General features: G+C 34.8%; 1 protein-coding gene and 1 long non-coding RNA gene across 8 annotated transcripts in view; one reads left to right on the top strand and one right to left on the bottom strand.

The window, feature by feature from the left end:
* Positions 1-13,084, bottom strand: part of ADGRB3 (adhesion G protein-coupled receptor B3) — a 771,381-nt gene that overhangs the window by 20,067 nt on the left and 738,230 nt on the right. For all 7 annotated transcript variants that reach the window (XM_078369486.1, XM_002746712.7, XM_008994633.5 and 4 more), the window contains one exon: positions 7,683-8,326. In XM_078369486.1, the coding sequence (XP_078225612.1) occupies positions 7,683-8,326 (644 nt within the window). The remainder of the gene's footprint in view (positions 1-7,682; positions 8,327-13,084) is intronic.
* The window catches only part of LOC128931785 (uncharacterized), a 285,583-nt gene that overhangs the window by 242,971 nt on the left and 29,528 nt on the right, over positions 1-13,084 (top strand). The window lies entirely within an intron of this gene.

Genomic DNA, 13,084 nt, shown 5'->3' with positions numbered 1-13,084 from the left:
TTATTTTCCTTATTTTATGAATAAGAAAAATTGAGGGTCAGTGGAGTTAAAATGACTTGCCCACTTTACCTGGGTGGTAGGCAGATGAGCTGGGATTCAAACTCAGGACTTCTGACGCCAAGCCCTGCATTGTCTTTACTATGTCCTGCTGTCTTCTCAGTAATACAAGAGTGATATGTTACAGCGAAGATGCCTGTGATGTTTTGCTGATTGTTACCAGAACTCAGCAAGAATAACATTAGATGACCCAGTCAGTCCAAGTCTGACTTTCTAAGCATAAAGCAAGGTCAAGCAGATTAACTTTTACTTGTCAATTGCGTTTTGAAGGAGGAAAAAAAACCTAGCAATTTGATATTTACATATTTGAGAAAATATCTATGTTGAGTAAAATAACTTAGAAGTCATTCCAATATGCAATCATTTATAAGCAATGATACAATAACAAACAGTAAGAGACTCATCCACCTCCAGATATAACTCTCATTTTTTTTTTTTTTTTTGAGATGGTCTTAGGTCTTGTTCTGTCACCCAGGCTGGGGTTCAGTGGCATGATCACAGCCCACTGAGGCCTCAACATCCTGGGCTCAAGTGATCCTTCTACCTCAGCCCCTTAGTAGCTGGGACTATAGGCATGTGTCACAACACTTGGCTAATTTTTGTATTTTTTGTAGAGATGGGGTTTTGTCAGGTTGCCTAGAATCATCTTGAATTCCTGGGCTCAAGCAATTTACCTGCCTCAGCCTCTGAAAGTGCTGAGGTTACAGGCATGAGCCCCACCCTGGCCTTAGTTTATCTTAAAGGGGAATGGGGCATTGGGAAATTGATGGTGTAAAGAAAGAATAAGAACATTTAATAGTTCAGTTTTGGTCTGTTTCTACCTTTGGTATACATACGGTGTATTGGAAGTCTTTCAAAGCGCTGAAGTTTATTGAAACCCTAACTGACTTCCATGTTTATTCAAATGTCCTTCTGAGCTCCCTGGAATATTAATTCCAGAGAAGAAAGTAATTGGAAGTAATGGTTATATATGTTTTAAATTAAAAACCAACTGAGAGAAATGATCAAGTCATAACAATTTTTCAGATAATCTTATAACTTTTAAAAATGCTACATGTAAATTTAAAATGAGCTAGGGTGATAGGTGATATTGAAATATTTTATGAAGATACAAATCCCTCTGTATATATATTCCAATTTTTCAAATAATCTAATGTAAATAATCCTTTTTCTCATAGTAGGTAATGTTCCTTCTATGCTGTTTCCTCTTCCTAACTTCCTGCTTAGGACTCACCCTAACTTGTATTCTGTTTCCAATACTCCATTAAAATTCTTCTTGCTGACAGTCTCTGATGAGCTCAATCTGGTCAAATTCCAAGGTCAATTTTCTGTCCATCTTTTTAAATACTCAGAAGCTTTTGAACGTTAACCATTTCCTCATTAAAACACTCATCATCTCTGTCTTTTTATTTTTCCTCCTTTTACTTGCTTCAGCTTATTCTCGAGTCTCCTCTGTTGGTTCTCTCATATCCCTGCCTTTTAAATATTGAGTTGCTGGACTCTTCTTTCTCACATTCTCTTCTGAACACCATAATTCATTCCCATGATTTTGACTACAATCTTTTAAGTTCCAAACTTCCTTTATTCCTCCTGCCTTTCACATGATAGAAAATGCTGGATTTCTAGTTTGTCAAGCCAGAGGCTTAGGAGTCAACGCTTCCTTCCTCTCTGTCCCTCGTCTTCCACATCCAAGCCATCAGCATGTGCCATCACATCTTGTTCTAACAACTGCTTTCTATCTCCACTTTCACCTCAATAGGCAAAGCAACTCTTATCTCTCGTCTAGATTACTTCAGTAGCTTTCTGACTGTCATCTGGCTTTCTGTTCTATCTCCTTTCCTAAAACCCCTGGCTTCTAATCCTTTACTTTCTAAACAACCAAAGTTATGGATGAATGGATGGATGGATAGATGAACGCATAGAAAAATCATTGTGACAATCTTTTGCTTAACAGTCTTCATTTGCTTCCATTGATTTACAAGACTCTGCAAAGTCTGGTCTCTCCTTTCCATTTTCACTTCATCTTAAGGAGTTCAACATTAGCTACACAGGTATTCTGATCTTATGAGAATATGTCAAACTCTTTTCTATCTCAGGATCTCTGCACTTACAGTTTCTTTTGCCTGAAAAATTCCCTCAGCTCCTTGCAAGTCACCTTACTTCTCAATTTTATTGCTTGCAATAAATGACACTTTCAAATGCTTCCCAGACCACCTTATCTAAAGAAGCCTCTCCATTGCATTCCATAGTTATTACCCATTACTGCACGCTATTTCATTCATTGGTTTAATGGTTAATTGTCTGTCTCTCCCATAGGGTTTATTCTCCATAGGGGCAAGTTCCATGTCTATCTTGATTACATTTATTTCCACAGCATCTAGCAAAGGGCATAGCACAATAGGAGACATTCATAACATTACTGGCAAATGATTAAAGGAGCTGCACAATAACAGCCAAACATATTCAAAAGAATGTGACTTTTAATTTTTGTTTTGTTGTTGCTTTTCTTGGGCATACTCTGAGAGAATTTGGTTAAGCAGGTAGACTAAACACACAAAGAAAACCATTATGAGTAGGTCAACTGACAGCTAAGAGAATCAAGACAATTTACAAGAAGTCAGGCTTATCACTAATAGAAAGGAGAAATTGTTTAGGATGATTTAAAAGTAAGAAAATGTACAACAGTATGAAGCTACTCAAAGGAATACCTAGTGAATGTATGCATAGAGGTATTTCTCCACATCTAAGTCTTGTAGAATGATGAATAATTTCTCAAAGGGAATACTTCATTGTTTTTGTCACTGCAAATTAAGCTGGACAAGACACTAGAAGATTCACAGCAAGTAACAAATTCTACTGACTAATGAATGGCAATATGACTGCCATTAAAATTTCTATTATAAAGTGAGCAATAAACCTACTTGCAAGGAGAGAGCTCTGATAGCAAATCCATTAAAAATAGCTGTGGAAATGATATCTGAGAATAATTAATTTTTTAAATTGCCTTTTATTCAAGATAATTTTGTTTGTATGCCTGCATGAGAGACAAAATTCTGTAATCCAGGAGTAAAAGCAAAGCAGTAAAAAGGGCAGGTCTTTCTTTTACCATACTTCCATGAGAAAAAAATGTAAAAGAGGAAATGTTGTTTCTGCACATGATCAGTTTTATAATGGTTTCTGTTAGTGACCGAGTGTCCTAGTTCTTAAGCGAGGCCATAACACTTTGTCTAATATCCTGAATATTGATTTAATTCAGCATTCAAGCTTCTTTGCAGAAATTCAGGACATAACAGTAATGACATAATAATAACATAATCTTACATCTAAAGTGCTTCTTACAATTTCAAAGGGTTTTCACGTACATTAATTTTGATCCTCACAACCGCTGTAAGGGAGGCACCTGCAATGTGATATTATTGCTAAAATATTTTACCTTTAAAAACCATTATGCTGAGAGCTCTGTAATTCATGTCCAAAGAAAAACTGGTGTATACAAATTTAATCTAGAATGGTGTCTCTTTCGGCCCATTACAAATTGAGAGAGACTTATTTTCAGATATATAGGTAAGTTTATACATAAATAGACAAGCTAGAGCATCAAAACCTTCTATTTTAGATAACAATTTTATAATGTACTGACTCTTATCAGTTATTAAGTATTTTTATTAATAAGAAAAATTAAGCATAGTAGAAACCACATAACGTGTTTACATTTCAGCAAGATGGTCCACAAAAATTCAAATGATAGAGAACTGGGAAGCCACATGGGGACCATGTAGTAATCCAGGGATCAACAGAAGAGGTCAATATATCCCCTAGGCTGGACAAATACAAGGGAGTGCAGGGTGGCTAAAGCCCAAAAGTTGGAACCCCTGGCATAAACTGGAAGCACTGTGGGAGCTACACCAAAGACATAGAAGGTGCTTCCAAAAGCAGAAAGAATAGGGGAGAAAGACCCCAGGTTTCCCTCTTTTCCTTAACCTCTAAACTCTTTCCAGTGTTTCCTGTTGGCAGAAACCAGCCAAAAGCCGTGACTGAAGAACCTGAATTAACCCTTGAATGACACAGAGAAAAGAGTGAAGAATGGACTATGTGCTAAACAGGTCCAAGATGTGCATATAAGTTGGAAAGACTCTTGAATGAAAAACTATTTAAATCTGACATCTACAACCTGCTAAAGTAAATACCAGAGTTTTGATGATTCAGAACAAATACCAACCTGTCTCCCTATAATTATACAACCATAATTTTTCAGGAAATAACTAAATAGAACAACAATCCAAGGTTTAAATTAGATTTTATAGTCCTCAAGTCCTGAGAACCATAATATTTCTTTTGTTCCCTCTTGCTCAAAAGCAAAATCTTAGTGTAGTTTTTGTTGTTGCTATTGTTTTGCTCTGCTGATGACAATATCACTCCTCTTAACTCTAAGCAAAGCCATGAGAAGATATTTAGGGCTAGAGCCATTGTTGTGAAAATCTTACTATTTTAGTATTGCAATTATTCCATAATTGTGGCAGCTCTATATCTGAAGTTTTCAGAATGGCTCAACAAGTAGATTTGGAAATGACTACAGATAGAAAGAACGTATCACAAGAAAGAAAGAAACAAGGTACTGTCAGACTGAGAGAAAATCTAGATATGTTTTTATGCCAAGAAACATAACACATTTATTAAACTTTTTATACCCAATAATTGGGGGTTAGCCGAACAAACTCCCATGAAGGCTGGTACCTTTTGTGCTGGCACTGACTTCGGGGTTGGGGAGCCTCCTCCTTTGCTGTTTCTTGCTTATTTGAATACATACTTCTACCCACTCACCCACTCAAGTCTTTTTGGCTTTATTTTTTTCTCTCTCAACTCTTGTTTTTCCTCTTTTGCACTTTCTATCACATTCTATTCTACAACTGGTAGCTTTTACCCTATTCTTTCCTTCCCTTCAGCACTTTCCACATCGGCAGTTTGTGAAAACTGACTCCTCTGGGGGTAAAATGTGAGCATCTTTATATTATACCCTTGAAAGAATCCTGAGGATCCTGGCCATCCTCTGCTGTGCCAGCTGCCCAGGCTGGATGTTCCTATGGCTTTAATCTTCCTTCTTACTTTGAGGGAGAAAAGACTTAAGTTGTTCTGTTGCTTAGGCCTCATGTTATCCACATTATTTACCATTTTCATCTTCACATTATCTTCTAAGACTCAAGACACCTCCTAGCTACTGTTGATCCCACTCTCCATGTAGAAACTCAGGTCATTTTTCTGCTTTTTAAAATTATTGTCAGAATACCATCTCCCTCACCAGCTGACCTTGCATATACAATCTAGCAGATCTGATAATTCTACTTGACAATGCATCATGCTGCCCAAGAAGAAAGTCAGACCACCAACTTTATCTTCATGAACACAGTCCATTTCCAAAATATGTTAGTTGTACGAACTTAAAGGACAAAGACTTTACCCATTTCCTGTCTTTATTTATCATAAGACCAAATGCCTGTCAAGGATTAGAAAGAACTTTAAAGTTACCTTCCTGTGAATATTCATGCTCATTACTGTCTCTTCTAGATGGCATAAAATTGGTCAGGAAAGAAAGATTTTATTCTTAGATTTGCTATGCACTTGCTCTATAACCTTGAACAAATGACTCTACTTTGAAGATTATAACAACTTATCTATTGCATGGAGGTGTTGTGAAGATTAACTCCTGTTTTTAAAGTGATTTGAGGATCTGCTAATGAAAGATGCTATATAAATGCTAATTTTCATTATTCATTTCCACATCTATATATTCTCTTTCTGCTATCTCATAAAATAGTCACCCTAAGCAGTTACTATTAAACTTATTTAAATAATAAAAATGAAAAACCAAATTTTCATTCTGATTTTTCTTCCTTTTCAAGATGTAAGTCTTGTGATCCCAGAGTAATTTAAATGCAGATCTTTTGGCTGAATTGCTATTTATAATACTTACACTTAATCATAAGGATATGGAAATTTGGAAAAATTACAAACTGAACAAAGCAGTTCTTGGAAATACAGTCCATTTTTCAAGCACAGATAACCTGTACAATATCAATCCAGCAAAGCTTTTAGGCTTTTAGATGTAAAACATTTTTGTAACAAGCGAAATATTTCCATGCAATTACATTCAGTTCCCTTTAACACATTTATAAGAGCCATACTACACAGAAAACTTTCATATGGTTGTTATGATTACTTATCGTGTTATGTTATTATGTATAAACTCACTGAAAATCCTTTTAAAAACTGTTAAGATTTTGCACAAATGTTTTGTAGTTTGTTCTTATATGATCATTATTAGAAACCTGGTCGTCTCTGGGATATGCAAGTTACAAATAGGGAAACAGTAGCTATTCTGTTCAGAGGGATGAAATGCTTTTGTTTAAAAGGGAGCTCCAGTCACCCCAGAGTTGAACTCAGCTTCAGTACCCCTATCTGTGCCTTTGGTTCTGAAGAATTATTCTGACCTAGTTATCCTCAGAAGCGCTCTTCAGTTTGAAGTTGATCTAGAACTTAGGGACTTATATAAGATTCTATTCACATTACCATTCATTGTCTAGAATTTTCTCAATCCAGTTGGAAAAACCCTGAAAATTACCTATTCATCACATTTTTAAAGCCTCTCAGAATGCCTCTTCATTTTGATCCAGTGGGAAAAATGGCTTTGGGAAGAAGCATAAAACAGTTGCCTCTGGGAACTTTTGGACACTTGAACATACAATTACCAGCATAACTCTGATGGAAAGGGCAGGCAACTAATTATAGTCCCTTTCTGTAGACAGTGTTTTATATAATAATCTAGTATACTAAAATGAATGCATGTATTGCATAGTAAATGTGTGTGTGTGTGTGTGTGTGTGTGTGTGTGTGTGTGTATCAGCTGCAGGTTTACAGCTATTTTTCACTGTATGACCAGGAGAGCTGAGAGAAGTTTACTCTACTTTTCGTGGCCTTATGAAGCATAAAGGCCACGTGGTTGGACCTTAGAATCCTGACTGTTAGTATGCTCAGATTACATTCTTTATGACAATTTAGTCTAAGATAAAAAATTTTAATGGTCATTATTTTGTAAGACAAGAGCAAAATATTTACTCTGAAAGATATTGATCTGTAATAATAATTAATCATCAGCATAATGGTAATTATATTCAATTACGTTTAGTGAAATATTCCAATTTTGTTATTTTTGACAGTTATTGTTACACAGAAAATGCAGATCTCAGTTTAAGTTTGTAATGCCATGTAGACACTATGCACCAAAAGGACCTGTGGTACCTGAGAAACATCAGAAGAATCATCTGTTAACTTTTTATTTTAATGAGTGCCTAACTTAGTTCCCATGATGACAGAATTATGACTGATAAGTATCTTTTTAAATATAATGGCTTCATTTTAAAAGATAATCTTGAATAAGGGGATTATAATGCACTACTGAGAAAATCCTATATTGAGACTTAATCTCAATAGCCAGAAATTTTCCTATGATACATAACTGCAAAAGCTAATGTGAATCTTCTCCTCCAACACCAGTGTCACATCAATCAATCAATATCTCTATTTATTTTTATTTCAACTATCAAGGAAATATGTAATCTTCTGTGGCTCACCTCTAAAGAACTCATTGATATCGTTGATCCAGTTTCACTTCTTGATAGTCCTGCATTATCATCCAACTCAGAGGCCATGAAATTCTTCACAGCTGTGCGAGGTTCAAAGGGCAAACTCTGCATATGTTCCTGGGGTGCAAGATGTTGCTCTAAGTTCATATTGAACTGGTCCATTACAGGGGGATTCATATTGAATTCAGGGTTTACTTTGTAGTGCAATAGCCTTTCATGCGGCAAGGTTTCCATGCCAATATTCATTTTGCTTTCTTCTTTCATTGATGGCTGGTTATTTACAGAACTTCTGGGCATGACAATATAGTCACTTTCCATCATTCTTTCTTGAGGATGGACTATGTCCATGTCGGCCCCTCTCAAATTATCATCTGTACATAAGTACACAGTTCTCCGCAGTTCACTATTTTCTTTTTTCAGACATTGATTGCTAAGCTCATTCATACTCATGGGCATGTGCAGACCTGGGGGTTGCTGGATGATGACTTTGGAAATGACATTTCCAGGCAATGTTGAATAGCTTAGTCCCTCAGGGTTTGTTCCCTTTTCTTCTTCATCATCATTTAGAGAAATCCTAGAGAGTGTTCCCGTTATTGTGGCTGCTCGGCAGGGACCAATATCCTTATGAAGAACTAAGAGTAGGAATGTAAAAGTTGAAGAAAGAGAGTTAATGTGAGTTCATTTTTCATTATTATATTCTGTTGTCTCTCTGTCTACTAAACAATGTTCTTGTATTAAACATGTTATTAAAGAGATATGTTTTTAAAATTACATATCTATTTGTTTGTACATGGTCCAGAGATTACTCAATCACTGTTTATTGATTCTGTTACACTCTCATAGATCTCAGGTAGCCCATAGCTAAAGCACATCTGAAAGTTGATTAATGGGCTTTCAAAAATCTTAGTGCCCTATCCTTAAACAATTCTGTATAACTTTTCAGGGAAATAAGAGATTACCAGAGAAGTTTTCTCCATCAATCTGCTCCAAAGGATTTTTGTAAAATTATGAATATATTCACACAGATGTGATTTTTTGTTAATGACTTTCCCTCTAAAGTTTTCTAGAAGTTATGCTCATTAAAATGCTTCTTGAAGGGATAATTAATGGGAACTTCATCCTACCCGATCAGAAATCCCTCCAAAAATTATGCATATTGAATATTAATGAGAACTTTTCCATTTAAGTCCATATGGTCAAGGTGGATACAATATTCAAAAGTATTTATCATATTCAGTTTTATGTAGAAGAAAGAAAATTAAAAATTAATTTATATGCTGGAATGCCCTTATTAAAATTGCCAACTGAGTTTAAGAACAAAACACTATGAGCCTCCAAAATCTTTGTTCCATTTTAAGCCTAAAAATAGTGATTTAGGGGAAAAAAGTTTATGATAACTTGTAATATGAAAGGGGACAAAACAAAAATACAAACCAAACATAAACAATCAACAAAAGAGTAAATAATTCTTTATTAAAATACATTTTAGAATCTTTTTCTCTTTATGCCTCTGTATAAAAAGAAAGCCATGTTTTTGGGATAGTAGGGCAGAATAACACAAAGCATGCTTAGTTATGAACAATTGTCAGTTTTGAGGGTACAAATGAATAAAATTTGAAGACTTATTCTTGTAACTGGAATTGAAAGCACACAGAATAGCACTGTGTGAAGCTGGTTCAACTCGCACATCTAGTGCTAATCTACCTAAAAAGTAGAGCAGTCATTTAAAATTTCATTAGGTATAGATGACTGTAAAAATCTGGTTTATTGTCTCTTCATAAAAAGTTTCAAATATACTGATTTTTCCTATTATTATCCAATTTTCAAATAGAATAATAATTATACATTAAAGCAGAGGTTGAAAAATAGATTATAAATGTCTTTCCCTATTACAGAGAAACAAGACTTTAAAATTATTTCAAAACATGAATCATTCATGTACTATCTGTTATCTTGAAAGATATTTTATCTAGTTATTGTATTATTGTCTGTGTTAGAAAAAATCATGTTAAATTTACATCTTTTTTTTTAAATTAACAATTTGGTTATGCCTTTTTATGTATTTAACTATTATACATAATAAAAAGTAGACATGAGGTCAAGAGATCAAGACCATCCTGGTCAATATGGTGAAACCCCAGCTCTACTAAAAATACAAAAAATTAGCTGGGCATGATGGCGCGTGCCTGTAATCACAGCTACTCAGGAGGCTGAGGCAGGAGAATTGCCTGAACCCAGGAGGCAGAGGTTGAGGTGAGCCGAGATCGCGCCATTGCACTCCAGCCTGGGTAACAAGAATGAAACTCCATCTCAAAAAAAAATGTAGAATAATTAAGTTTAAAAAAGTTACTTCCAAACCTCTTCAAATAATGGATCAATAATTATAATTTCCAGGAGTAAGGATACATGGCAATAATAAGGGCAAAGCGTGTTAAATTTAATGATATTGTAATGATTTAATGGTATTGTAAATAAATATTTAAAAAATACTCCAAATTCAGTGAGGAACACTTTTAACCCTTAATTCTATATAAAAAGAATTTTTATAGCAGTAAAATTTAAACATGAATTGTGGAAACCTATCTTATTTCATTAAAATATATAGACAAATTTGAACTTTTATTTAAAAACTATAAAGGAAGTCTTGGTATTATGTATTGACTTTATAATTTAAATTTGTACAAGATAAATTTTGTACAAATATAATATGATTTATAGTTATAGCCAGCACATTTTAATCAGACGATATAGTTGTGTTTGTTGAACATTTACACACACACACACACACACACACACACACACACACACACTAGGTAAAGAAAGATAATTCTTCCTATGCAGTAGTGGCTACTCTAAACAAGAGACATGCCTGCCTCTTAGACTTACTTAAAATGTTTATCCAAGTTTTGAATATACATCATAAACAAATCACACCACCTACACACGAAAACATAATGTTAAATTGATGGAACTTTCATGAGAAATTAATCAAGTAGTAAAACACAAACTTCAAACCAAACAAAGCACCTAAATATTTGGCATGAGAAAGATTATTCAGAGTTCATGAATTGAGATTTTTAAATTGAATATACTTCAACATAGACTGACATCTCCAGAAAAACTCAGAAGAAAGCTCCTATTGGGCTCAGCTGAAAAGGGCACCAATAACAAATAAAAACAAAATGAAAACAGTAGAAAAATTATTTTCTAATAAAATAGTGGCACTGGCCTACATGAGGATGCTAAATCCCAGCATATAATGAGGCCTAGGAAAAATATGTAACTTAATGAAAGAGAACAAGATAAATACTGCAGAGATGAGATCACAGCTTGGGGAGGATGGACAAATACAGCAGTACTTAAATTTTAGCATGCATCAAAATAGTTCCTATACACCAATCACCAGTTTCTGACCCAAAAGGCTTGGGTTAGTGCCTCAAAATATGCATTTCTAATAAGTTCTCAGGTCATGCTAACAGTGATAGTCTAGGAACCACCCTTTGACAACCACTGGTTTAATGTTACAGCTGTTAAAGACAAAACTGTCTGCTCTTATATTGCTTCTCTATCGAGGAGAACTGTAAAGAATACATCAAATGAGGCTGAAAGGAAACAACACTGAAGGTGGAAAATTAGGAATTAAATGAATACCTAATCATTGTAAATAAAGTCAAGCATCTAAACCTGGACAAATCACATTCCATCTTGGAACATAGATGTGGAAATTGGCACCATGGTTAGTGATTTTTGAGAAATCATGACAGGTGGGGAGCAAAGTGACAATATTATATCAATTATCCAAAAAAGGAAAATGACCAATTCTGGAAACCAAGCCCTAGTGAGACTACATCCTGGCAATACTTTGTTAGATTTTCAATGGGAAATGGTGATTTCTAATGCCTGGCACAGATCCACTGCGGGTTGCTGGATCATGATAGTTACCTTACTGCTCTGCTATGACCATACTCTACATAGAGTATTTGGATTCAATCTAGGAATGAGAATATGAGATGAGTCTATCATATTCTTATGATTATGACAAGATTTAAGATTCTGCACAGATGTTTAATGATGTTTAATGATTTCAAAAACTCCATGTAGAGGAAGTCTGCTGGAAGATACGGGGTGCCTTATTGAATATAGCAGATTTCTCTACTAGGTTTCATGCCATTCCAGTCTTTTAACTACAGTTTGAACTAAGACTTAGAAGGTATTCTTACCAAACTTTCAGTCACCAAACAATGTAGATGGATACCATGCTAACCCGAAATTATTAAAGTAATAGCAAATAGACATAAATGTAAAGGCCAAATTTCTTTTTCAAATAAAAAGAAAAAAAAACATACCAGAACCAAAACCTTTACATATTAGACTGGGAAAGCCCTGACAGCTCCTACAAAAAGTCTTAAGAATTTCAGGTAAATTGACACTAGTACTGGAACAGAAGTCACATGAAAATGTAGATAGCCTTAATGTAAGTAAAGAGCCCACTGTGATAAATGCTAGGTGATCATGTATATATTTGTGCACCATAATTTAAAATTAAATTATTGATAAATTGGAGGCCACCTTGGGCATCCTGCCTCAGAGAATGCTATAAGAAATGAATGATGAAACAAGGCTTGTTTAATCTGGAGAAAAAAGACTTGAATTGGGCTAAATGATAATTACTTTAAAATATTTGGAGAGTTAGATGAAGTAGATATCCACTGTTGTTTTTAAAGGCAGCACAAAGATCAACAAATAAAAAGTCAAAATGAGGCATATTGGGTTCCTACAAAGGACCATTTTCCAGCAATTGGAACTATCTCCCAAAATTGAACATGTAGTTTCCTTTAAAACTATTGAGCCATCTACTCTGGTGAGAATTTAGCCACAGGCTGGGAGACTATGGGATACAAGCACTCTAAGAGGACATGCCGCATAGTTTCTCTCGATCCTTTCTAAAATTAAAACCACAGCAACCTTAACACACACACAGACAATGCTGTTTCATCTTTACAATAACCCATATTCCATACATGATGAAACAGAGGCACAGAGAGGTTAACTTGACTGGTCTTACACCTAACAACCATTACTTGGTGGAATGGAAGTCTTATGTCTTCATGTTAAAGTTTTTCTTCTCTCATGGTGTTTTCAATGAACCTTCTCAGTTTTTCTATCATTTCTCTTGTTCTCTCTCTTTTTTTATCCTTCTTCATTCACAAACACACTTCTGTTCCTACAGTCCCTCCATTTTAAGGATTATATTTATACATACACATAAATATGGAGACCAAAATGACTCCATCTTGAATGCTAATCCACCATATTGACTTCTGATTAACTCCAGTCCTATGAATGCCTTCTGATTCTTTATTTACTGTGCTTAATGTAAGAACATGTAC

The sequence above is a fragment of the Callithrix jacchus genome, chromosome 4 (assembly GCF_049354715.1).
Source record: "Callithrix jacchus isolate 240 chromosome 4, calJac240_pri, whole genome shotgun sequence".
Classification (NCBI taxonomy): domain Eukaryota; kingdom Metazoa; phylum Chordata; class Mammalia; order Primates; family Cebidae; genus Callithrix; species Callithrix jacchus.
The sequence above is the reverse complement of the archived record's forward strand: the minus strand, read 5'-3'. Positions and strand labels throughout refer to the sequence as shown.